This window comes from Drosophila simulans, chromosome X (assembly GCF_016746395.2).
Source record: "Drosophila simulans strain w501 chromosome X, Prin_Dsim_3.1, whole genome shotgun sequence".
Taxonomy (NCBI): domain Eukaryota; kingdom Metazoa; phylum Arthropoda; class Insecta; order Diptera; family Drosophilidae; genus Drosophila; species Drosophila simulans.
In genome coordinates this window covers 3964608-3991655 of record NC_052525.2, presented here as the reverse complement: position 1 = coordinate 3991655, position 27048 = coordinate 3964608, and the positions used below count along the sequence as shown (strand labels likewise).

The 27048-nt window shown below is 45.0% G+C and overlaps 4 protein-coding genes across 4 annotated transcripts; all 4 read left to right on the top strand.

Annotated features, from left to right (window-relative positions):
• The first annotated feature begins 77 nt into the window (after positions 1 to 77).
• LOC6725084 (DNA repair endonuclease XPF) lies at positions 78 to 4010 on the top strand. Its single transcript, XM_039297409.2, has 7 exons — positions 78 to 394; positions 453 to 614; positions 682 to 1278; positions 1332 to 1486; positions 1549 to 2375; positions 2442 to 3418; positions 3507 to 4010. Exons 1-6 carry the CDS (start codon positions 162 to 164, stop codon positions 3381 to 3383), a joined length of 2916 nt encoding a protein of 971 aa, XP_039153343.1. The 5' UTR covers positions 78 to 161; the 3' UTR covers positions 3384 to 3418; positions 3507 to 4010.
• Positions 4011 to 4281: 271 nt separating this feature from the next.
• Positions 4282 to 6081, top strand: LOC123327362. Its single transcript, XM_044923673.1, has 3 exons — positions 4282 to 4414; positions 4537 to 4790; positions 5871 to 6081. The coding sequence occupies exons 1-3, from the start codon at positions 4385 to 4387 to the stop codon at positions 5983 to 5985; spliced, it is 399 nt and encodes a 132-aa protein (XP_044779608.1). The 5' UTR covers positions 4282 to 4384; the 3' UTR covers positions 5986 to 6081.
• A 201-nt stretch (positions 6082 to 6282) lies between these two features.
• Positions 6283 to 6865, top strand: LOC6725083. The gene has a single exon (XM_002106074.4). The coding sequence runs from the start codon at positions 6438 to 6440 to the stop codon at positions 6720 to 6722; it is 285 nt and encodes a 94-aa protein (XP_002106110.1). The 5' UTR covers positions 6283 to 6437; the 3' UTR covers positions 6723 to 6865.
• Positions 6866 to 16810: 9945 nt separating this feature from the next.
• Positions 16811 to 19146, top strand: LOC6725085. Its single transcript, XM_016172990.3, has 3 exons — positions 16811 to 16965; positions 17147 to 17433; positions 17519 to 19146. The coding sequence occupies exons 2-3, from the start codon at positions 17152 to 17154 to the stop codon at positions 18932 to 18934; spliced, it is 1698 nt and encodes a 565-aa protein (XP_016038062.1). The 5' UTR covers positions 16811 to 16965; positions 17147 to 17151; the 3' UTR covers positions 18935 to 19146.
• The last annotated feature ends 7902 nt before the right edge of the window (positions 19147 to 27048 follow it).

Below are 27048 nucleotides of genomic sequence, written 5' to 3'. Positions count from 1 at the left end.
TTAATAGAACTTTATACTGAATTAAAGACAAAAAAGTTTTCATATATAATAACTAATTGTTCGCTATTTCCCTGCAGTCTGGCAGCCCTGTCACAACCCGCTACCGATAACCACGAACAGCTGATTGAACCGGCAGATTTGCAAAATTATATCCTTCGCGAATGGATTTCATTATGTCCGATTCGTGTGCCGAGAACGCTGCCAAAGGGACGGAAAATGAGCTGACGGAGGAAGTGGAGGCCACCAAGCTGCTGGAGACCAGCGCCGACCCCGCCACACAGGAGGAGGAGGGTGTTGAGGAGTATTTGAAGCGCAAGAACATGGTCCTTCTCGACTATGAAAAGCAAATGTTCCTCGATTTGGTTGAAGCCGATGGTCTGCTGGTTTGCGCCAAGTAAGTCGTGTGTGCTATTACTATAGTCCAGTCTAACCCAGATTTTGAAATACCATAGGGGCCTGAGCTACGACCGCGTTGTAATCAGCATCCTTAAGGCCTACAGCGATTCCGGCAATCTTGTGCTTGTGATCAACAGTTCTGACTGGGAGGAGCAGTATTACAAGTCCAAAATCGAACCCAAATACGTCCACGAAGTGGCCAGCACGGCCACCGAAAGGTAAGCGCTGGCAATTCCTAAAAAATATATAAAATTACCCCTTTTGATTGATTAACTATTCTGATAGAGAGCGCGTTTATCTGGAAGGCGGGCTGCAGTTCATCAGCACGCGCATCCTGGTGGTGGATCTGCTGAAGCAGCGAGTCCCCATCGAGCTGATAAGCGGAATCATTGTCCTGCGGGCGCACACCATAATCGAGAGTTGCCAGGAGGCGTTCGCCTTGCGATTGTTCCGTCAGAAGAACAAAACCGGATTCGTAAAGGCTTTCTCCAGCAGCCCGGAGGCCTTCACCATTGGCTACTCGCATGTGGAGCGGACCATGCGAAATCTGTTCGTAAAGCATTTGTATATCTGGCCCCGTTTCCATGAGAGCGTGCGCGCCGTCCTGCAGCCATGGAAGATACAATCAATCGAGATGCATGTTCCAATTAGCCAGAACATAACGTCCATTCAATCACACATTCTGGAAATAATGAACTTTCTCGTGCAGGAGATCAAGCGGATAAATCGTACTGTCGATATGGAGGCCGTTACCGTGGAGAACTGTGTGACCAAAACGTTCCACAAGATCCTGCAGGCGCAGCTGGATTGCATCTGGCATCAGCTTAATTCTCAAACAAAGTTGATAGTAGCGGATCTTAAGATTCTGCGCAGCTTAATGATGTACGTATACAAGTTGCACTTCATTTCGATTTTCTATTGGCTAATTTTGATAGCTCCACCATGTACCACGATGCTGTGAGCGCCTATGCCTTTATGAAACGCTACCGGAGCACGGAGTACGCGTTGAGCAACTCAGGGTGGACTTTACTGGACGCCGCCGAACAGATTTTTAAACTATCCAGGCAGCGTGTTTTCAATGGTCAGCAGGGTAGGCAAATCACCATAAACATTAAGCGTTGGCCCTCTAAATAAAATGTATTAATTGCATAGAGTTCGAACCGGAACCCTGTCCGAAATGGCAAACTCTTACGGATCTGCTTACCAAGGAAGTACCCGGCGATATGCGGCGTAGTAGGCGATCGGAACAACAACCGAAAGTGCTGATCCTCTGCCAGGATGCACGGACATGTCATCAGTTGAAACAGTATCTCACGCAAGGTGGGCCACGTTTTCTGCTTCAGCAGGCATTGCAACATGAAGTGCCGGTGGGCAAACTCAGTGACAATTACGCCAAAGAGAGCCAAACTCGTGTAGCTCCGCCAAAGAATGTTTCCTCTAATAAGGAGCTGCGTAGGGAAGAGGTTTCTGGTTCTCAGCCACCTTCAGCTTGTATGGATGAACTGGCCCAGCTTTTGAGCGAATCGGAAACGGAGGGCCAGCACTTCGAAGAGAGTTACATGCTCACCATGACGCAGTCTGTGGAAGTCGGGCCAGCAACGATAGACATTAAACCCGATCCGGATGTGTCCATTTTCGAGACAATACCCGAACTAGAACAATTTGATGTCACTGCGGCACTGGCCTCTGTGCCACATCAGCCCTACATTTGCTTGCAGACCTTCAAAACGGAGAGGGAGGGCTCCATGGCACTGGAGCACATGCTGGAGCAACTGCAGCCGCACTATGTCGTCATGTACAACATGAATGTGACAGCCATTCGGCAATTGGAGGTTTTCGAGGCCAGGCGTCGCCTGCCGCCTGCAGATCGCATGAAGGTGTATTTCCTGATCCATGCACGCACAGTAGAGGAGCAAGCTTATCTGACCAGTTTGCGTCGAGAAAAGGCAGCCTTCGAGTTCATTATCGATACTAAAAGTGTAAGTTTTTCAAGATATGTTTTGCATTAGCGTGGTATCAATATTTTTGTCGCTACTTCCCAACAGAAAATGGTGATTCCAAAGTACCAGGATGGAAAGACCGATGAAGCGTTTTTGTTATTAAAGAATTACGATGATGAGCCGACGGACGAGAACGCCAAGAGTCGCCAAGCGGGTGGGCAAGCTCCGCAGGCGCCCAAAGAGACGCCAAAAGTGATTGTGGATATGCGTGAGTTTCGCTCAGATCTGCCCTGTTTGATTCACAAGCGTGGTCTGGAAGTGCTGCCCTTGACCATTACGATTGGCGATTATATACTCACACCGGAGATTTGTGTGGAGCGAAAGTCCATTTCTGATTTGATTGGGTCTCTGAATTCGGGAAGATTGTATAACCAATGTGTGCAGATGCAGCGGCATTATGCCAAGCCCATCCTTCTGATCGAATTCGATCAGAATAAGCCCTTTCATCTCCAGGGCAAATTTATGTTATCGCAACAGACCAGCATGGCCAACGCAGATATTGTGCAGAAACTGCAACTTCTCACGTTGCATTTTCCCAAGCTGAGACTCATTTGGTCACCCAGTCCGTATGCCACTGCCCAGCTTTTCGAGGAGCTGAAGCTGGGTAAACCGGAACCGGATCCCCAAACGGCGGCCGCCTTGGGCAGCGACGAGCCAACGGCGGGTGAGCAATTGCATTTCAACAGCGGCATCTACGATTTCCTGCTACGGCTGCCCGGCGTTCACACGCGCAATATACACGGCCTACTCCGGAAGGGCGGCAGCCTGCGGCAATTGTTGCTGCGCAGCCAGAAGGAGCTGGAGGAGCTGCTGCAGTCGCAGGAGAGCGCCAAGCTGCTGTACGATATCCTGCATGTGGCCCATCTGCCGGAGAAGGACGAGGTCGCCGGCTCGACGGCGCTGCTGGCGGCTAGCAAGCAATTTGGCGCCGGATCGCACAATCGCTTCAGGATGGCGGCAGCCGCATCGAGAAGGGGTCGCCGGTGATGCTCTCCAGCAAGGACGGACCTTAAAAGTATAATGTATGCTCTGCTTACATGCATTACCACCTCGCCTTCCCCATTGATTATGACATAATTAATTACAAATTTATGTAATAATACTTTCCAGAAACGGGCGACAGAACAACCAGAACTCCACCGGCTCTGAAGTGCCGAGCACACAGACAGCGCACAATTATGGAAATTTTTTAAACGTTGCAATTAAGTCGACTTGGGAATGGGTTGCGGATGCAGTTGCAGATGTCGATGAGGGTGAGTGACTGTCTGGTCGTCAGACAACGTTGACAATCGGCAACTGGCGCTGACCGCTGGGGATGCACACAGTGCACACAGACTGCAGCCAGTGCCTGGGCCACTGCCATCGGGGATGAGCGCTTAAAAATCAATTTTCAATAAATTTTTAATTGCCCCCGCACTGGCCGTCTGTTGGCACAACTGCGCCACCACTCCCACAGGACCTACCATCCAACAGAACGAACACCTGCAGCGTTGAAAAGCAGCTATAAACAGAATTTTGTATCCATCAGCAGAGGCGCCCCAGTGAAATCTATGAAAGAAACTCTGTCAATGTGCCCACAAGTAAATATTAAGAAATACATTTTCATGATGCTAACGTTTGATTATTGATGCAAGTCCATCGCCGATGCAGCGCAAGTGCATTTGAAAGACCGCATTTGGTTGGCAATAAGCGAGGTAATTGGCCATCATCAGCAACGAGTTCTACGATTTTCACTCAACCTATTGATGGCTCCTTGTTTCGCTTGAATTTAACCCAATTTATAACTAGATTGCAGGGCATCAGTCGGGCAGTGTTATCCCCATCCGTCTGGTTTCCCAGTTTCCATGTTCGCCCTCGCTTTTTGTTGCGCCTCATTGGGCAAAGCGCGCTTAGAGCGTGTTTCTGATTGTTGGCATTATCTCCGGGTCCGGTTGCCACGTCCTGCGGAATGAGGCGGGAATTTCTGCCCGCACACACACACTAACTTCATGCTTCCTGCATACACTGAAAGAATGGAGGTGAGCTTATCAGTATATAGACACTAAAACGTTCGACTTTCGAGTTAAAACAATAAAGAGCTGTAAGTTTGTATCTATATATTAACTTATACATATGTTATATATTGATTATTTTGCCGTAGACATCCGATTTTCATCCGTGTCCTGCTCGGCGCCAATCAAAAACTTGCCTGCCCGTTGCCGTTGTCCGATTCTTGGACTTTTGGGCTGGCTTTGTGGCCTTTCGATCCGATCCGATGCGATGCGATGCGATCCGCTCCGGTGTGTGTCAAAGCATATTTGCCAATTGGCTGCGCTTTGTGCCCGGCAAAGTCGGCAAATGCCAGCGGGCCGAAAGTCAGCCAGGCGGTGGTGGCGGGCAAACGAAAACGCATGGGTAAGGAGGACCATCGACCGAATGGGGTGCACAATTAAAACTCCATTACAGCGCTCTTGTCCTGCTTCTTTCTGATTTTGCCTGGCTTTTGGCCCCGGGGTGTCGGTTTCGCCCCTGCCATTTTCAGCATTTCCTGAGCTTTCGATTTTCCATTTCCACTCCCGACTTCCGCAGCTTGGCCGCAACAAACGGTTCAATCAATGGACAATAGGGAACCTGATCCGAAAACCCCAAAAACATTGCAGCTAGTTTTTTCCCCCCACCCACATTGACAACGATTTCCAGAATGGAACGGATCCCTGATTTGCTGCTTTTGGGATTTTTTTTTGGTTTTTTTGGCGGCATGTTGTTTTCACTGCGGCTTGCAGGTGCCAAATATTCCGAAGTGCTAAGCTTGTTTAAGCTTTAATTTACCATTTAATTAGTGAGCCCATTGAGTGCTGCTTAGTGCTGAGGAAAGCTGGGGCAGCACAAAGAAATTCAGTCGAGTGCAAAATGAAATTAGCCCGAAATGCCATGGATTAATTGAACAAAGTTGTCCCGACTAATTCGATAATTGATCGCAATTAATTGCCAGTTTTTTGCATATGTACTACCCTCAAATAAATAATCGCCGGCTCAATTCGAATGGCCATCGTTGGCCACAGGCAGCATCATTAAATATTTTGGTGGTAATGTGATGGGTGGGGGAAAGTGTCTGTGATTGGCATTTGACCTGGTACGCGGCAAGTTCAAACGTTAGACAGCCGCCGGGTGAATAAGTGGAATTTAAAGCACTTTCCTTTCCAATTTCCACGTATGATACGGTATGGTATGGTATATTTTCATATTTATGTATCTCATGCCTGTGTACTTAATGGAATTATTTTATTTGCCATGCAGTGCATTTCGCACTTTCATTAGTCCAAGTCAAATTATTTCTGTGGGGTGCTTTTCATCGATTTTTGCCCAATTTTATTCTCGAGCAGCAGCAGGACAATAGAGAAATTGTTTGCTCAGTTTAATTGTATATTGCTATTTGATTAGTGCTCCAAATGATATGCATCTCTGTTCAGATTTTCCAACGTATGCATTTCACAGGTTTTCCAGGCTCTTCTGCTGCATTTCAATTTGCATCTGGACTGAGCGTGATTCCCCCACAAATAACTATATACCCGTATACAGTACAGTAGTTACTGGCTTAAAGGGACGCTAAACAATGACTGGATCGTGCCTTTTGCTGGGCAAGACTGCTTATCATAAATGACAAATCTAGAAGTGAATGCGAATGCTAAACGACCAACAACTAAATGGGCCAAAAGACTCTGGAAAATGGGAAAATGCCTGGCGCTCCAATTTTCCTGCATTTGGTGTAAATGTAAATGTAAACGATATAATCGCCAGTCTCCATCTTCTTCTTTTTGCCATGGAGTGGGTTGCTGCCCCCCAAGTTGAAGCCAAAATGGAAAACAGCTAACAGTCAACTGAAAGTTAAAGTGCTGGGAAATTCCAGGGTATAACCCAAAGTTTCATGTGTTTCGTATGATTTTCCAAATTCGGTTTCATTCTGTCTAGAAACCTTGTTCAGATTACTCACTGAGCAGATACGACAGATTACTCTTAAATTCTATTTTCACCAAGCATTTCCCTTGGAAATTTGTTGTGGCAATGGCGCGTTACCTGTACGCTGACCACATTTTGGAGGCCTTCAACGTATTCCGTCGCCCACTCAACCTGGACGAGGTGGCCTCGTATGTGGCCGAAATGGAGGCCAAGGCTGTTGACGAGGTGCGACTGGCGGTGGATAACACGCTGACCGCCGGCTGGATGCACGGATTCCTGGCCATAGAGGACGGTCTGTTCACGCTGGCCTGCGGCTACTGGGACGAGACGCAGCCGTCTGGCGGCAAGAGAGGGAGACGCCACACAGCGAAAGCAATGCTAAGGAGTTAATGGTGAATCTATCAGAATCAAAAGTCTTGTCGCTCTACCATGGTGGGCTTTGCACAAAAAAAAAAAAAAATAATAAGAGAGGGCACAAAATTGTTTGGATAATTTCCGAAAATTGCTAGAAATAAAACCGTAATGCTTTCCAATCGAAGTGTTTCCATCATTTGGCTGCTACTTGCAACCTGCTCCTCAACGAGAATTCCGAGTCCGACATGCCGCCAGTTTGTTGGGCATCGGGGAACTCTGGGCTCCGGTTCCGGGTTAAGTGACCGCACTGGGAGCCATTTGGTGACCCACTTCGTATTGATTTCGGCACTCCGCCTCTCCTCATCATCGTGAAGCCCAAACCGTTGGCCTCTATTGTTTGCCGGCCGTCGGCCGGAGAACTCCCCAAAGTCGGGCAGAGATGGAGTCTCCGATAAGCTCGCACCTACATGCAGCCCCAAATTGGGCTGTCAGTTGTCTGTAATTGTGTGGGTTCGACTGCACAGGCAGAAATCTTGGGCAGTCTGCCATTTGATGGAACATCAAGTGGTGTACTTGCTATTTAGTATATTAGCTTGATACTTTTCTGCGAGTGCTCGCAAGTGTTTGCTCGTGTTGCGGTTAAGTAGGAACTACGCCAACTTATAAGGCAGCCAACTTTCATTTCCACTTCCGCATCCGCATCCGGCGAGGCCCACACCAAGGACATTCACGCCCCCTTTTCATTCGCGAAGGAATGAAAGAATGAAAAGAGAAGAGCGAAAAGTCCTCTTTTCCGAGTCCTGCCCTTTGGCATTCGCCGAAACTATTAAATCACATTTTACGAGCGTTAAGTGCACAATTAAAAGCATTTCGTTAATGTGAAAAATGTGGCGCTGTCTTGGACTTTCCCGAAAATTTCCACCCGCTCCGCCATTGTGATGTAATTAAATTTTCAGCTGGCAGGCCGCGCATTGCGCTGCGTTCACCTTGGGGCCACTTTTTCGGGCACAACTCCGGATTTTGTGCCATTATCCTCGGTACTGCGATGGCAATGCGTCCTTTTTAATTCGATTATGGCTTGATGTTGATGTACTTTGAGCTCCATTAGAACTGCCCAAATGGTCCTTTAATCTAAAGTTGATCGAAACACATGAGAGCAGAGCTCAAGTGGTTAACTAACTATGCGCTAAACATCGATTATCAACTGCGTTGGGTCACCATTTCCTCGTCGGGGTCACCAAACCTCCCACCCCACTTTGCATCCCATCGTCTTCATTAGGAGAAAAACGCAAACTAAGTGAGTAATATGAGCCTTAGGAGGCGTGTGAAGTGCACACTTGATTTAGAGCGTGGGTGGTTGCGAGGGTGGTGGATGGGGTGGACTTGCACCACCGTGCTACCACCCCGCCACACCGCTAGCCCCCCTTACGCATTCGCCTAAGTGCGGAAGCATGTTCAAGTGTGTTGGAAATGGAAAGCAATGTGTTACTCTGGTTTTTTTTTTTAGCGATTTTATATTTTGCCTTCTTTGCTCATCACTCGCGATGACGTCACGTCCGCCTAGCTACCATCGAGCAGTGGGCGTGGCCGAATGGCGGCGGGCGGATGACATTTGACAGTACAAAGTTGCGATGGCCCTCTACTATCGAAATAAAAAGAAAATAAGAAAGTGGGAGCGTAACAAGGTGCAGGAGAGTCAAGGGGGATAATACGGAGTCAGCTTTCGGAACTCTGCGATCCAACCTCGCTGCCAAACATGCAACGGAGGCATATACTCCCGCACACAGCCTTGAGTCTTCCTCGACTTGTGTGCGTCCTGCTCGTCCTTTTTTGCCAGAATATGCCAGAGCTTCCGGCGCCGTCCCGATGGCCTGCTGTGTCCTTTGATATTCGGCGGATGGTGCAGTTGGAATCGCGACGCTTTAAAGGCGAAACATTTAGTTTGTTGCATATTTGGACATGTTGCTCCGCTGTACGTGACATTTTGCGGAAATGGAAGCCAGCTAGAAGGCAGCAGCTAAGGGCTGGATTCGTCGGGATGAAGATGCCAGCGATTTCTTTTAATTTGCATTGATGTTTTGATTGCCACAAAGCGAGCAGCAAAGCGGAACGAGACGAGATGCACGCCCCAAAGGAAATCGCCCAGAAATGAGCATACAAAGGATATTTCCTATCCCCCGCACAACAAACTGCGCTTTAGTTCTTCAAAAATGAGGCAAATTCGGCGTTGGCACATAAATAGAATAGAAGCGAATTAAAGTTTGCCTGGGCTGGACATCATCAAAAGGTAAGTTTATGTGCAATCACGGATTGCCATAAACCCTCTAAGTAATGAAGGGGTCCGAGTATGATTTTAATCGAAGGGATCAGGCGGCACACGACCCAGCGCAAGCGTATCCAATTCGTTTTCCGGCCACGTCAGTGCTGCCGAAATATAGATCAAACAAAAACAGCTCTGGGCGAGGTAAAAACTAGTGACGATCGCACCTCAACACACGGACAGCACGGACACAGCGGACAATAAGGACACAAAGGACACTAGGAACACTAGTAAGACTAGGGACACTATGGACACTATGGACACTATGGACACTACGGACATAACGGATACTACGTACACTACGTTCACTACGGACATAACGGACACCATAATAATATAATAAAAATAAATAAAATTTAGCAAATATTTCAGGTGCCTAGCTTTAAGCATTACATAAATTTTACAGCGTAAAACTGTTAGAAACGGCATTTTGAATAGTTTTTATTTTATTTTTTTAATTTTATTTTTTATTACTAGATTTTCTCGGCCATAAACCGGATAGATTGGCAGCACACACGCAGAGCCTTCGTCCGTTTTCCTGACTCCGGAGTTTTCTTGCTTTTCATTTTCCCCAACGGCCACTGTTGGTATTTCTGGGTTTTCTGTTATTTCTGCTCAGTTCGTGTCCGGATTGTCCGGCGGTGGCTAAGTCTTAAGACCCATAAAACCCATGTAGCATAACTAATAGGTCTTTGGCCAGAGAGTTTTGTTTATTCTTTGCTTTGCTATTGCTATTGCTTTTGCTGTGCTCTTGCTTTTGCTTTGCTTTTCCGTCCGAAGCTCGATTGCAGTTCAATGGACGAGCGTTGAAATTGTTTTCATTATTTCATTTCATTTGGCCCGTGCCATGTGCACCTGTGAGTTATTGGCCAGGGATCGAGCTGTGGATTAAAGCCAAGCTGCCAACGCTGCCTCCCCTTAGTTCCCCCCTCCTTGCTGCCGGAAAAGCCCTCGGAAAACAGCGATACCCCTTTCGCCTTCCTCACCCCCCTTAAAGCACGCTGTGGCAAAAAGTATGAGCCATTAAATAAATACCCGTACCAATCTGCTAGGGCAAAGTAATCGCGCTGCGAAAAAAGTAGCAAAATCGTATGGGAGGAAATAGAAAGGAAAATACATATAGTTAAATGGAAAAACGTCGCCAAAGAAGTTCAAATAGAAATGCATAATTCAAACTTAATGCAAACCATGCGTGAGTCACAGTGATGTTACATAATCACGTGCAGCTCGGTATGTGATTTCTAAGAAATTTTACAAACCAAATGACAATGTTCCCTGCTTAGGTTATGCCTTGAAAATAATATTAAATTGTTGCTTACTTTTATTTTTTTCTTTTTTAATAAAATCGTTAAACTCTCAACTGCCCAGCGGTATCAATATGCGAATTTGACTTGAAAAACCATCAACTTTTCACCGTGATCGTTCAAAGGACCAAAGGATTTTATCATCGACTGAGGTGCACACCAGAGAACTGCAAAGGTGGCATTTTTAGCCACTCGACTCACACCCAACAATTTTGTGTGCGGGTGCTACCCGCCACGCACATCGCGGGTACTTACAAACACACAGTATACGTCTGCACATGCAGACAAGACACCCCGTTGTGCGCGCACCCGAATCAATACGGTGACTTGCGTCGCGGTTGCCGATCATACTCGGCACCCATAACGGAGGGTAGAGAAGACAAACAGTCAGAAAAAGACAAATGCCTAAAAAGGGATGAGTGACAAAAACACTTGTGGGTTTACCGTTAAACACATGGGTGTTTCCAAAAATACTCGGGTGTTTCGAAAAATACTCGGGTAATAGTCTCTATCAGTCTATCTACTCTTGTAGATAGTCGAGTCACAGACAAGATGCGTAACTTCATACGTTTTACACTCCATACGTTTATACACTATTCTTTCGGCGTGGCTCTAGACTTTGTCGAATACTTTGTAAAATATGCCCTTCATCTTATTATTATATTTTATTATAATTATATATATTATATTATATATTATAAATATATATATATATGTAATTTAATTATTATATATATATATATATATTATATATTATATATTATTATATATTATATATATTATTAACGTTTTTATTATTTAAATGTAAATTATAGTAAAAATAATAGTAATAGTAATAATGCTAATAGCCGAATCTATGTACATAATGTCACAAAATTCATTTCAAAAATGAATTTATGTAAGAATATTTGTCATTAGAGTATTCAGCTAGCGACTTGTGAAAAATTATTAAGGCAATGATTCGAAACGGGTGGCACCCGACATGAGCACGAAATTTTTCTTGGGTATTCCCTTTTACCCTTCATTTCTTATACCCGTCGCGCTTCCACCCATACAAATTTCAGGCGTACAAAAAATGACCTGCGGCCGATCGTTGACTGTGCGTCGACTCACCCATACGGCTCTTGCGCAGCAGGCCTCGGGTGGTTTTTTTACTCGTAACAAAAACACAACGTTGGTAAAACACCCGAATATTTTCTGTTGCCGCAAGTAGGGTGTCAAAAAAGACGGGGTGCCTAGAGACCGAGTGTTTATCGGGTGGACGTAGAGTGCCAGTGGCGGGCTGCAGTTCTCTGGTGCACACACACACTCACACACACACACACGCACACCTGTGTGCTTAAATCAAATATTGGCAGGTGTACGTGCATGTAAGCCCTGAATTATGCATGTGTGCGTGTGCCTGGCGAACGGCGCCTGAGCATAAATAAAATAATTGCATATGTCGCGTGACGCAATTCACCTGTCCACCCACCGGAAATACCCCCCCCCCCCCCCCATCACTCCCCACACAGCATTTCCTCCCTTTCCGCCGATTTCCCCAAGTAATTCGCATATTTATTGCATGAGCATGCAAAATGTACGGCACGATGAGCCGATTAGTAGATAAAGAAATTATATATACTTAAATATCAGGATTCTTAGATACATATAAATATATATATATATATATATTTATATTGAACTGCACCATTTGATTAACGTTACTTCCGGCTAAAACCAACCACTTAACTCAATTTGCGAAAAATCCCGATTTTATTTCCCACTCAATCAACTTCAACGCATGAAAAGCAAAGAAAATGACCCACAATTAAAATTCATGGTGGGATTTCGGCCATCTATCACGGATCGGCGCATTGTCCTCTACGGCATTTTCACATTTTCACTGTTTCCATTGGCATTTTCACTGAAATATATGTATATATACATATTTTTTGTTCCGCAGTTTAAACTGCGCGTAATTCGCTTTCCACAGTATCACTTTTTTGTGTTAGCTACTTGCATTGTTCCTGCAACATGGGCATAATAAATAAGAGAGGCGGGTGCAAGCCGCATAATCGACGCATCCTTTGAATGTTGCACACGGATGGGATGGGGCGAAATCCCGAACGGAATGTATCGCAATGCCAAAATGCACGGAATGTGTATTAAACACTAAGCGGCTTACGGAGCAAAAAATCACTGGGCATTCGCTATATGCCAGGGAATGGGTATCCATCAGATTGTTATCTTTAAGATAGCAGATAGATTTTCATTTTGTTAATCAACTGCAAGGCGCTGCTTATTTGCCCCCGGGTGGGTAATTGGCTAAAGTTGCACTGCAGCCTGCAGGGGCTTTTATGAATTTCAACCTGACATGCAAATATAATTCTCGGTTATTTAGCTTTAGTTACTAATACTTTTTGCACTAAGTCCATCTCTCCCTCTCTCTCTCTCTCTGTTTGCCCTGCTTTGTCTCACTCATCCGGTCATTTGTTTGGCTCTCTGTCAGACAGAAGCTCATTTCTCTTAGTCGCTGCATGAAATTTCATTTCAAAATATGAGAAATGCATTCGGCAACTTTGCTGCCACACACGTGCACTGCGAGAAACTCGAGTCAAGTTGTCTCCTCACTTGGTACTCCTTAAATGCACATATGTAGTACTTGGTGTCCCAATAATGACTGCATCCACTCGCATTGCATTGACTTTGGAGCGGGAAACGGGGCGAAAGGGGTCATCATTTTCCTCAACATGGGTGCATGGAAAGTGGGCGGTGGGCGGTGGGCGGTGCTGCCCCACTACGTATGTTGACTTTGCCCAGAAGGTTTCGCTCTGGCACTCGGCTCCCTTATTTATTCAAGCAATTGCCACTGTCAACACAGCGCACATTGATAGGCCAATGATGAGGAGGAAAAGCGGGAAAACTCGTTGGGCGTAGTTGGGTGGGGGCGAATAGAAATCGAAAATAAATTTTCAAACGATGAGGGAAATGGAAATGGAAATGGCGACGGCAACTTCTTAGCACTGTCTGTCCGTCTGTCCGTCTGTCTTGCCTGCAATTGGACAATTCTATTTTTGTTTATCTTTGTCTGTTGCTGTGCAGCTCATTTCGTTCATTTACATTTCCCATTTTCCATTTTCCATTTCGCCAGTAAATGTTGTGCACAGCAATAAAAGGGAATGTGAATGGCGACAGGCGACAGGAGGCGCTGACACTTGCCGGGGATTGTCCTGGCCCACCCCAGTGGATGTGTCTCCTGGAACTCGAGGAGGAGGCCGGTAGCTGGCTGGGTGGCCTACAATATGCTCAATGTCAATTTGAATGGGAAATGACTTGGCGGCGAGGGAGCGTAAATCGCTTAATAGCGACTACCGAGCATTCTCTTCACAAAATAAAAAAAAAAAAAATATTTGATTTTTATCGCCTTGGGTAAATTCGCAATTAAAAAGTTGAATGCAATCTATCCAACAATAATATTTTCCAATGACTATACATAGAAATATTAGCTATCCAAATAGACCTTAAGTAAACTCTTACCGCAAATTGCTGCAAATCCACTTGCTCATTGCCCCAAAATGGAAATGGAAAATGTGCTTTTCTTTATCGTCCGAGGAGTTCCTATGGCATTATGCCTAACCATATCTATGCTTGCTACTATGCTGCCAGTGACATGCATAAATTAACGCTGTTTAAAGGCCGCGGAAAATTGAAAGGCGCGAGTGCTGGAGAAAGCAAAGGAAAAGCTGCGCGGAAAAGTATGCTAAGATTTGCCGGCCTGCCATTTACGCAAATAAATGCGAGAAACTTTTACACGAAAAACGGGAGGGAAAAGTGAAATCAACAACTGAAAGTCCGAATATCCAAATCGGAACGCGAATCCAAGCCCAAAGTTGCCGTCTGAGCCAACTACTTAGCGTCAGCGACAGGCGTTTCGTTGCCACCCTCATTTTCCACTTTTGTACACTGGAAAAAAGTGTGACAGCTACTTGCAGTCTTAAAGTATATAGAATATAAGTCATATGTATGTATGGCCATTTTACTCTCATTTTTTTATTTCAATGATTTTTTAACGAATGCATAGCTTTTTTTTTTAGTCATATTCAAGTGGGTGGCAAAGTTGAGTGCCCTTGGATTCGCCTCAAATGGTGTGCGCTATTTTGTTTTAAATATATAAGCACAGTAAATATAAGAGTATAAATAAATATAAGCAAACGGCGCAGGCTAAAGGGCGGCCAAATGTTTGGGCAGTAAAAATTGTTTACGACCACTAAAAGGGAAACCGCGGAACACGACACGACAAGGACATCAGGCGCAGGCACAGACGTTGACCACCCACCCACCCACTGCATAACCGCAGGTCACCATATTGCCAATGTTTATGTGGCTGCCTGACAATTTTATGCCCATGCCCAGGCGATGGCCCAACGATTTCGCATTTTCAATCCATTCCGTCGTAGGAGCACTCAAACTGGCCATGATTCAATTTTAGTGGCCATATAGCTTCAAGTCCAAAACAAAGTTGAAGCTTAACCGCCATTTTGTGGAGCTACTTCTGTCTGCTCAACCAAAATCCATCAAAAAGGGTGCTTACATGCGTTTAAGCTATAGCATAACGAATGCCAACGAATTTAAGTTTAATTTATACGAATTAATTCGAAAATGTTATTTTTACATAGCATAAGTTCGAAGCAGCGCGATTGAAACTTAACCTTGGACAAGCTCAAGCGGAGAACAACTTGATCCGGCTGGAAGGACCAAGACAGATGTTGCTGTCAAAAATGATTTCAATATCACTCCATAGCTGCTGTGGTGGCGCCTTTAACCCACTTTGACCCACCGGTCCAAGGAGCAGAGCTCGACTCAATCCCGAACTCCTGCCTTACCTCCTCCTCCTCCGGCTCCTTCTCCTGCTGCTCGTCCTGCTGCTGCTCCTTTTCGGCCAGCTAATCTGTTGGCTGGAATATCGGTGTGGCTGGGGCCAAAGTGCCAGGCAGGTAGGTCTCCTGCCTAAAATTATGCAATGCCCGGGCTTTAAAGTAGATTACACGAAATTTGCACACGAAGGCACAGAAGCCCACGACGGGCATTAATCACGGAAGAAACTCCTGCCCCGTGCCCAGCGTGCCCCATCCTCGCATCCTCGAAAACCTCCTATTGTGTGTGTTTTTAAATAGTTGGACCACGCCCACTGGCGCAGGAAGTGGGGGCAGCGGAGCTGGAGGGAACAGCAGCAAATAAATTGCCAACGTGCCGGAATGCAACGAAAACCCTTTGGGTTTGTGAGATTTTTCCATATTGCTTCCTTTGGCTCCAGCAGTTCCATTAGACGCCTGAAACTGGTTATGCAATCCGCTCTCCCACGAGCAAAGAAAATAATAGAACAACAGCACACACACAAAGCCGGAAAATTAGCATAATTTTTCAATTGTCCTTTGGGCACGTGGCGCAGGCCTTAAATATTTTACTCTGCGCACTATTTTCAAGAACATTTCATCGAACTCGTACATGAGCTTTTGCCAAAAATAATTATTTTTCCCCTACATTAGCAGCATACCATATCGCATTTCTTGCCGGTGTGTCGACGTCGTCCTTAATATTTCCTGTGCTTCAGCTGTTTTTTTTTTATATATTTTTTTTTGTGTGCCCAGGGGTTTTTCGCTTTTCCCACTCGCCAAATATTTTTCTTGAGCTCAAAGTGAAATGGCATAAATCATGTTCAATATTATTTCGCTTTTTACCCGCTCCGTTTTCGTTTTTCGGTTCGTATTGCGGTGGCCCCCGGGTCAAATGATTTCATTTTGCGGCGAGATGACAACCCTGGCAGGAGCTGAAAAGCAGCACTTGTTGCCCTGTTGATTTGATTTTATTGCCCAGCAAGAAAAGTATTGAATGCGAGCAAAGGGGTAGGAGGTAGGGCGGCGCGGAGAGATCAGGTTAGGCAAACATCCTTTGGCAAAAGTGGGCGGTAAATGTCCTGGCCTGCCAAGAAAATTGCTTTTGCGGTCGGTTCTCCTGGCTCCATCGTAATTACCAAAAATGCCGCAGGTCAACTCCGGCTGCTTTCTTCCTGTTCCTGGCACTTGGCACTTGGCATTACCAAATTACCAAATAGCTGGCATCTAAGCAATACAACTAATTTGTGTTAAAATTCCATTAGCTGGCCCAGAAATATGCTCAGCAGGAGTGATTGGCTTTCGGGCGGGCATGGCATGGAATGGCCAAAATCAATCACCAAGTCCCATCACGCACAGTGATGAACAGTCGGAAAATTTAGCTAGCCCCGCGGCAACCCTGCTAATCCAGCGCCGTCAAATCGGCTTGGGAATGGGGAATGAAATGCCCACATCAGTGATTCTGCATATATTTGGATACTTAAACTCAACTAAAATAAATAAAAATAAATAAACTAAATAAAATAAAAAATAAATAAATATAATATAATATATATATACATAAAATAAATATTCTGTATACCAGAATATTATTTGTGTTGTGAAATCATTAAATCCCAACATCGTAGATGCCCATGTCAGCCAAATCCAGGCATGCCTTGCTTTTAGTGGCTGTCACTTTTTGGTGACTGTCAGTTTTTGGTGATCAGACATTTGTTTCAGTCATTGTGTATAATTCTTACAAGTTTTGTATATATTTTACTGCACTCGTTTGTGAAACGGTAAGTGAAGTGGCGTGCATAATCGAATTGCGCAATGCCTCGCGGCGTGTGCTTTTCAAAACCGGATATTAATTGTGCGCACTCTTAAGAAAATAATTGGAATTGAAATTTTGTGGGTTCTACGCGTTAACAATTTTCTATTTTTTTCTGTTTTTTTTTTTTTTTTTGATTGCCGCTAAAGGAAACATGGAACACATCAATCGCGCACAAAATCTGAATGGGAGCGCTCGTCCCGCGTTGACCAGCGAATTGGCCTTCAATAGCGTGGTGCCATGGAACAATGAGATCTTTCTCTCTCCACCCACCCATCGCCGCCACGGGGAGGCCATCCAGCCAGGCACCGATGAGATGGACTTCCGTGAGGCGATGGGTGCCATGACTCGCGTTTGCATTGGCACATCAACATTTTGGTGTACTTCTTCACTTTTGCAATGTCATAGCAACTATTTCTATCGCTATATTTGTCCGGTAAGTACCAGATATCGTTTATCAATGATATAGCTTATTGCGCGATTTGTGAATGTCGATAACTGAGTACTGTACTGTACCTTAGGTGAATTGCTTTCGCGAGGGCATCGACCTTATTGCCGTGGGCTTTCGATCTGCCTACACTTGGATGAGAAGGCAGGAGCGACTGGATCCATTCATGCAACCAGATAAGCTGATGACGCTCCTGCACACGGCCGTGCAGCTGGAGATGCCGGCACTGAAAGCGCTGTGCTATGAACAACTGTGCACCGATCGCTTCCGCGAGGAGTCCGCCTTTCAGGTTTACCTGAGGGCCTTGAAATATGCGCAACTCGAGGAGCTGCGCAAATTGATGCTGCAAAGGATCGGTGCTGCCTTTCTGTCTGTGCTGGGCAGTGATGATTTTCTGCGAATGCCCGTCGAGGATGTGATGACCATGCTGCAGCAGGACGCATTGGGCGTCAATACCGAATTGGAGGTGCTTGTGGCCATTATAAGGTGGCTGAGCTGTCAGACGAAGTGCATTGCAACGGCAGCGCCACAATTGCTGGGCTGCCTTCGGTTCACTCTCTTACCAATGGCCATTCTGCAAAAGCTTTGGCTCTGCGCCATGACACCACCGGTGCCCGACGAGCCCTTCATGAACGTGGTTCGTAGCAATATCCACATTCGTGAGAGGATCAGCTGTGCGATTACTGTGGCCCAAGTGCAGCAATTGCATACGCGTCGTCGCGACTTTCTCGCCTTCTGTCGCTCCAAGTGCTTACTCGTCGATGTGCCCAGGGAGTGGATATACGATGAGGAGTGCCCTTATCATCTGCCGAGGCCTGGTGCTCCCTACACCCAAGTAGTCTGCGCTGAAGTCATTTCGAAATACGCGATAGAAAAGGCTCAGCAGCTAACGGAAACCGTAAAGCGTTGGCCCCGGCGTGCTTGTACATACTTGCCGCCCTCCGATGATCTACAGACCATCAGTGAGCTGCCCGAGGACAAGGATGATGAGCAGGCGGATATATTCGCATGGCTTTCGGCGCCAGAATTGCCCGAATGGCCACCTCTGCCAGAGGATGGCGAACGTTACATTATTCGCCACTTCCGTGGCATACGATTACTACTGAACGAAATGGTGGACGACCAGCATAGAACTACTGACTACTGGGAGGAACTGGGCCGACGCATTCAGAATCTTGAGCGTGAAGGCGCATCAATGCCCGGGGTCATTACCACCGGTGCGTCGAGACTTATATTTCCCACGGCCATGACTTACGCAGCACAGGAAGCCGCTCAAGAAGAACGCTTTCGCAACATGGATTCCGAATTGCGCGCAAAGAACCTGGACACCATCGATGCGTATTACTTTCTGCATGTCTGCCGCATGAAGCTGTTGGTCCCGCCGAAAGCCAATGTTTCTACCGAGAATTCGACCACCGAGGAGCATGTGCGTCCCATGGAGAGCTTTGTGCTCGATACCGAGCGAATGATCGAAGCTCTACCCTTTTAAATGCATATGTACATATATTTTATATATGATATGAGGATAATCACACATCCCCTAACCACCAACAACTCCCCCCCCCCAATATAAACCCCCCAATCCAGCCTTTAAATTACAGTTAACATAAACCAACCGGCCAATTTCCTAATTGTTTGGAGTTATCAATTATGGATTGTAAACTACACATGAAATAAAATGCCTCGAAAAAGCATTGTGTGTATCTATTTTTGAAAAAGTTTGAAATTCAGTTTGGAATTCGATAATATTGATTGGTGAATGATTGGTGAAAAATTTCCCCAATAGCTGTCACAATTTTTCAACCCAAACAGCTGTGCTAAGCGTTTTTATCACTGCGCTTTTATTATTTCCGCTCGTTTAATTAAAGCAATTTATGCCGATGAATTGATTTCAATTATTTGCGCGGTCGTCCTGTCAACGCTCCTCGCTCCCCGCTCCGCAGACCACTTGTCACAAATGGATTTCTTGTGTTCCTTTTTTGTGTCTGCTTGGAACAATATCGAAAGGAGCAGGTGTCGCGAATTGGGGTCAAAAAAGGACACTTGCTGGTAATAAATAATTTGCTAAGATTTCAAATCTTTACTTTAGCTTAAATGTTATAATACTTATAGGGGCATATAGAGCTAGCCTCTCTTTTCCGCCCACAAACGGTTTCGCATCATTAATTTTGTCCACGCGGGGAATCCCCGATGCTCTCTTCATTTCTGTGTGTGTGTGTGTGTGTGTGTGTTCAGGATGTGTGTGTGTGTGCGTGTGTGGAGCATACACGTTTTCATGTGTTAACGAGTTGGAAAAATTATTATTACATTATTATTTTGTCGGCGACTGGGAGTGATTCAACGGCAAGCGGTAAAAAGGTGAAACCAGCGCCTTAACCCTTGGCCGCCTTAACCCCACAATTGCGCTGGGTATGTGTGTGCTTTTGCACGGAGCTTACAGTAACAATAAATTTCAATTTTTCACACACACACCACACATCGCATTCATGGCGAATTTTACTCCTTGGGTTTTCCGCTGGATTCATCCTTCTTTTTTGCGTTTCCCCTTCCCAGGACGCAGGACGCGGGACGAAGGACGAAGGCCAGCCCTTGAGCAGCTTGCGCTCAGCAATTTATGCGCTTTACGCGCTTTTGCTAAATAAATTTATAATGCCAGCATGCGCACACACAGTCGTAGAAAGGTGCAGTTAAGTTCGATGTAATTCGACAGCGAAATACCTCTTAATTGCACATTTCGGCCTTAAAATAAACGAGAAAAAAGTATGCTGCTTACAAAGCTACAGGCTTATTATGTCACATATAATTTGCAAATTTCCAAAGCTTATACTTTGCTGTACTTTCATCATGCATACCCTTACCCTTATCCGCTCAAATTCCAGGGTATCCACGAGACAGACAGACTAGTCGAGAAAGTTACACAGTTACAGTTGCATAGCCCCCGAAAACTTTGGCGAGTTTTGGAGCGTTTGTCTTGCCTTACTGTGGCGTGTGCACGGTGCGGGTACAGTGGAGCCTGGCACTGGTGCTACATTCAACGATAAGTTGCCGCCATGCATGCGGTTTGCTCATTGCAAATCCCGCAAGAAAAAAAGAAAAACATTTCTCCTTCTTCTGTTCGCGTGAATTACGAAAATTGTGCTGCAATTAAAATTTGTTGCTTTCTGGGTATCATAATTTTATAAGTTTCGAAACTGCGACTGCAACTGGGACTTGGGTTCTCCAGTCGTCTTCTGCCACACGAGCATAACAAATTACGAAAAGCTTTGTGAATATGCTAAATATACTCGTTGTGTGCGCTTATTCGTTTGGTGGAAAGAACCCATTAGTGAAATGGTATGGCTACATTTTGTTGCCAATCGAATGGGGAAAGGGCTTTAAAAGGCGCTGCTGACCACCAAATATGTGTTTGTTATGCTTGCCAATTGTATAATTTTTTTTCTGGTTCTGGCTTAAGAAAGTTGCATTTACCCAGCTAAATGCAGCAATTTTTACCATAACCCACTCTGTGGCCAAAAATGGTTGAGCAATTTTATAACGTTTCATTAATCTGAGATTTTAGCGTGGTTTTGCGGCATCCTGCAGCATGCGGCGGCCACTTTATGAAATTCTAATAAGTGTGCGGCATGTGTCATGTGGCGCGATTAGTCCCGCACACGGGTATATGCATATATATACATATATATATGCCCACATATATGCGGGTCTACTGCCTTTACGGGCTGTACAAATGCCAGACTTGGGGTCAGCTTAAGAGCTTCCGTTGCAGGCCACACCTGTGGCCTCTAATGCGACTGCACGGGCAGAAACTGAATCAGACCATACATTTGATAGAGTATTACCCTCTTAAGTTGCTTGCAATTGTTCTCAGTGTGCACCGAACACACTGGCTGGTACCCTGCTCTATATGCAAATGCCACCATGTTAATGCCACAAATGCGCCTAAAATTATGTTAAGCACTTGGCAGCTTTGCTCTTGGTCTACGGAATCTACGGAGATGGAGGAGGGCAGGGACGTGGGGTTAAGGACTGAAAGTCTTTATCCTTCCGATGGGGTGGCAACCGGAGCAAGGACATGGAGCACAGGCGCCGGCTCAAGTCCTGATGGCTTAGGCTCATTTATAAATCGACGACAGTAAATTATAAATGGAATTACTATTAGAAGTCCTCTGCCCTCTCTTTTGCACACATAGCCCCTCTCCTTCACACCCTCTAATTGGTGTGTGTGTGTGTGCTTGTGTGTGTGTGTGTGGTGGCACGCTTACATCAACGCCTTTTGTAAAATTGAGTTGTCCTCTGTCTTTGGCAGAATGTGCGAAAGGGTAGGGCTTCTGTCAGACAAGAGAGGGCACTGAATATGGGCACTCTGTGAGAGGGACGGCAGTAGAGCACGGGAAAGAGACATCTATATATATATAGGGTGTCGCATTCGCAAACACATGAATGTTGCAGTATATTAAAGTTCAAAAAGGCAACGACAGAATGACTTAGAGAAGAACGCAATCCCTTTCTTTTCTTTTCATTTTTTTTTGGGCCTTCGGGGGAAGTTGGCAAATCAAGGGGGATATGAGGTCTAGGCATACGAGGAAATAGGAGAATCAGGCGGCAACAGAAGGATTCGGGGCGGCGACAACATCTGCCATTTCATGTGGGCGTCTGGCGAAAGTTGAACAACGCCAAAAGCCTAAGGATGACAAGATGCCCGCAAAAAACAAACAAAAAAAAAACGAGCAAAAAGAAAAAAGTAAAAAGTAAAGCTCACCAAGGAGAAAGATGGCTAAAAAATGGTCTCCCGAAGCCCAGAAAGCAGGAACCAGTACGACATTGGCGTGTTGGCCAAAAGCGAAAAACAAACAGGGGAAAGTTGATGGCAGCGGGGAGAGAGGGGATCGTGACAATCCGTTGCAACATCAAACATATATATAGATAAAATATATTTCAAAGCTTAGGAATTATTTGCAAGCTGATAATCTGCACTTTTAAGTGTTCTAGTTACAGTATAACTTTCCTATATATTATTATTATTATTTATTATTATTTAAATGGTTACTTGGACGTGACTCACGATGACATCGCCCATAGCCCATTGGTTTTTAGCGCGGATTTGCGCTTAGCTGGGAACTAGAGAAAAAGACGAAAAGCCTCGCGAGTTTTGCCATTTGCCGACTTCTCAGCCAGGCAGGACCCTTGTCGTCCTCCTGCCCGAGCGCTCATCCCGTCCTGGCAGTCCTTCCCACTACGAGCCCAATCCAAGCTGGAGCTCCTCATACGAAACGACGACGACATGGTCGGATGGCTTAGGAAGTAATTTTAACATTGTAAATCCTTTTGGAAAATTATAGCGACAGTCAGCTTGTAGTTAGTGGCAGGCAGCAGGCGGGATATATGTACATGTAGGTGGGTATACATAATGTGCGGCATGGGCTGCCAGGGTGCGGGGCTCACATGGCTGACTAACGTAGATGGAAACGTAGACGGGGCTATCATAAGATCAGGCACACACAAATTGTGTTAGCTGCTCCAAAATGCACAAAAATTGTGCAAAACACAAGTAGACAAACAATTTTAGATAGAGATGGAAATGGTTAGATGCTGTGTATGATAGGTACACTGCGAGAAATGCCTGCACTATGCCGATTATTGCATTGACTCAAAGTCTACCTTCAAACCTTATATATACTAGTATATATTCCACATTGGCTTTTTCTTTAGCTAATTATAATTATAGTATCATTTTTTTTTTGACTATGCACATCTGCGACAGTCGAGCGCGAAAATATTCATATGACATTTTGGTTGGACAGAAGTGGCTGCCTGGGAAACACAAGGAGCCATTGGCAAAGCCAAAGAAGTAGCAGCCAAAGCCACAGATGAAGCCCAAGATGAAACTGGAGAGCGCAGGAAAAGCGGTGGGTTAGCAGGGGAAATGGCGGAAGAAGGCTGGGGCAGATGCAGCTGCTTTTGCCCGCCGGGTGAAAGTGGGCAAAGTGAGTCACATAAATCTAGCTGGCTGGTTGGAGGGAAACAAAAAATGCAAAAAGTCGCACACAGAAACTACAAGTTTGTAATCAGATCAGACGTTTATTCGACCCAAAAGTATGCTATTCCGAATGTTAATAACAAACGAAAAAAGCGAATTCGTTAATTCTTCATATTAAAAAAAAGATATATATATATGGTTTGGTTTTCCTGCAAATCAAAGACTCAAGTCCGAAGGACAAGAGGCTGCCAATCGACCTTCTGATTAAAGGGTATAAGATGATATAATGCATGCATTCCCAATTTCCAAGTGACCTCCTTGTGCATATAAAATATGTGCGGGAAACTAAAACCCACATTGCAATCTTCATATATGCATTACATATCCTGGGATTTATTTCACCATTCGATGCGCTGCGAAAAGTCAACTGAGTGGCAACGATTTGTGGGCTCGGCCAATTCGCCAATTGACGTAACATATGGCGAAGAAGGCCCGAAATCGAATTATGCTAATGACAGAGATTGATATGGAAATCGAAAATTTGTTTTTTTTCTTCTTTCGTTTCAAGCCAATATCTTTTGGCCATTTGAACCCGTTCGTTCGCATGCTAAATTGATAATATGCACTCTGGAAAATCAAGTCCCAAAGAAACCCCAAAGTTGCTAACTTGGCCAAGGTAATCAGTAAAGTTTTTTCTGGCTTCCTGGGACTTATGACATATGCAATTGATTTGGTGGTCCTGCTTCAGATGTAATTAGATTTGGCCAGTTCGAGTCGAAAGTGCATGGAGTGCAGCGAAAACTAGAGCCAAGTTTTCCCCACATGCCCGTTCGCATATTTTTTTGCAATCTGGATTTATTTCCATTTCCTGGTTTTGTTTTCCACTGCCGCCGCTGGGATAAAGTTTTGTTGTTTTTATGGCGAAAATTGAAATTGCAAAAGTCGAGCTTCGGCAACTTGATATTTTATTCGAATGCAAAGGCCAAATCCCACATAATGCATCTGCAAATTGGGACAAACAGCATGTACACATATGTATGTACGTATGTGCATGGCGTGGTTGGTTGCCGGAGTTACAGCGGATTTTCTTGTCTATTTCGGCGAGATTATGGCCGCCACACGTCCGCCATTTCCGGAGTCTCAACTCCGGCTCCCAGTTTCGAGCATTCTTTTGGTAACATGTAGGCCGTAATTGCCCGCTAGCTAGTATGTGGCTATATATCCTCTAACCAAAACGATCCTTACTGGCCACTGCATCCCTAGCTGGTCATAACTGAGACACTGAGTGGCTAATTTGGCCAGTTTGCAGCGGAAATCAAAGCTTTTAAGCGCAGAACTCAACTATTTTCAAGAATTATACTAAAACAGCGGAATATGATTGAATGAGTAAGGACCCATGCGTAATTTCTTGGTAAATAAGATGAATAATCTATAGTGGGCATCACTGAATTAAGCTGGAAAGCTGCCTATGCGCCGCGAACTTGGCTCAATTGTGTTCGAGCCTTGTTTTTTGGCCAAGTAAAACTTTTCAGCCACGATGATGAAAGTATTTTCCAAAATTTATCCGCGTTCATTTTTATACTCTCCCCTCCATGAGCCTAATGCATTAACAATCCCATACAACTTAAGTAAGTTTGTATTGTGTTAGGTTTAAATATATATCCTATGATCCTATATCCTTTGATTTGGAATACGCACAGAAATGCCCGAAATAAGAGTGCTTAAATAGTTCAAACTGGAGTTAAAGGGTTTTGGGCACTCATAAATTTATGTCTCAAGAAATTTACTCCCTGGAAGCGCGCTCTTTACGAAAGTGGGAATTTTGGGAGGATTTTCGTGTGCGATTTTCGGGGGGATGGGGGCTGGAAAACCCCAAGCTAGGCTCAAGTTTTGTAGCCATTTTCCTACTTCTTTTGGCATAGTTGTTTGGCATGTGGCCGAAGTGGAAGTTGCACCGCAAGTATCTGTTGCAGCAGAAAGTCCAGGCACAAACTATGTATGCCCCATGCAACTTCGCATTACCACCCGCCCCCCCACGACCACACCCCTTTGGAGGTACTCCACCGCCCCCAGGTGAAAGTCGAAACATTATCAGCACTGCGAAACAGCCCTAAAACGTCGCCGCAAAAATCTGTCATCTTGCTGCCAACTTTATTTCGCTTCTTCTTCTTCTTAGCCACCTGAAGATCAAAGCGACGACAGAGCGCCATCTGTGGGCCGGAGGCAGCACTAAATACACGTGCGCCATCTTTACTAGGTGAGCGAGAGTGAGGAGAAAGAGGACAAAAAGAATGTGGAAAGAAGAGAAGCTTGAAAAGTTCAGTTCGCCGGTTTTTTCATTGGAAACAGACGCGTTTTGCGGCCGATCGTTGATTTTTGCAATACGGGCCGGAAAAGTTATCCTCGTTAAGTGCGTTAACTACAACGGCGGGGAATCATAAGAAAATGTGGCAGGTGCTCATCGAAAGTGTTTTAGTTTAGTCTAAAGCCGCTTAATTGTGAAATAAAGCGTAAAATGAAACGGGATCAAGTCCCGTTAGTTCTGCATGTGCTGGCGTCAGAGAAGAGGAAGAAGAAGCATTGAGTTGCTTTGTGTGTTTTTTTTTTGTTGCTTTTTTTCAAGTGGTGAGAAAGTGCATAAAAGAAGAGAGGGAGAGAGAAAAGTGAGGTTTTTTTTTCAGGTGATCTGTGCACAGATTGTGAAATAAAGCGTGCGCTTTTGCATGTGCTCACGCCAGCGAAAAGGAAGATGAAGAAGCATTAAGTTGCCTTGTGTGTTTTTTTTGTTCCTTTTTTTTCTAGTGATGAAAAAGAGAGAAAGTTTTGTTTGTTTTTAGTGATCTGTGTACATTGGTCTGGTGGTGGTCTGGTGAGCTGGTGAGTGATTTTTTACAGTTATTCCATTTCAAACCGCTACAAGAGAAATTAATTAATTAGTATTATATTATTACATTTATTATATGTACATTTATCGTTTTGAGCTTAAGTTACCTTCTATTTGTTGGTAGTTATATTTCACTCAACATAAGCATATGTATTTTCGTAACGATCCTGTAAACTGGCTTCGCCATCGGCCACAAGCGCCAGCCAATATGGCTCATTTATTTTACAGTCGTGGCGTAGCTTAAATGAGAAAACATGGCTTATACGCGGCTTAGCACACCGATAAGCCCTGTCCTCTGGGTAATTGTTTTTATTCCCGCTACCCATTGCAACGCTGCCACACAAATTAGACTATAAATCGGCGCCAAAGTCCTCGGACAAGCGGCGAAAATCTCGGCAAATCCTCTCAACACGTCTGCATATGGAATTCGCGGCCAACGTTTTAATTTAATTAAAAGCCAAAATGCCGGCTAACAATTTTGGCCACTGAAAAGCGGCCGACCACTGTACCATGTACTACTACTGCTATGTATGTACTACTACATATGTTCGTATTACATGTGTGTGTTCCCTCATATTCGGGCATGAAATATGTATTACCGAATTACCAAAGCGGCACAGACCAAAACGGCAGCGGAAACCGCGAAAACCGCACGCCGGAAAACTAAACACGGCCCAAACACGAATGAACATGGCCAACACAACGGATAGCGAATGCTGTCAAAGTGAACGTGACAAAAATC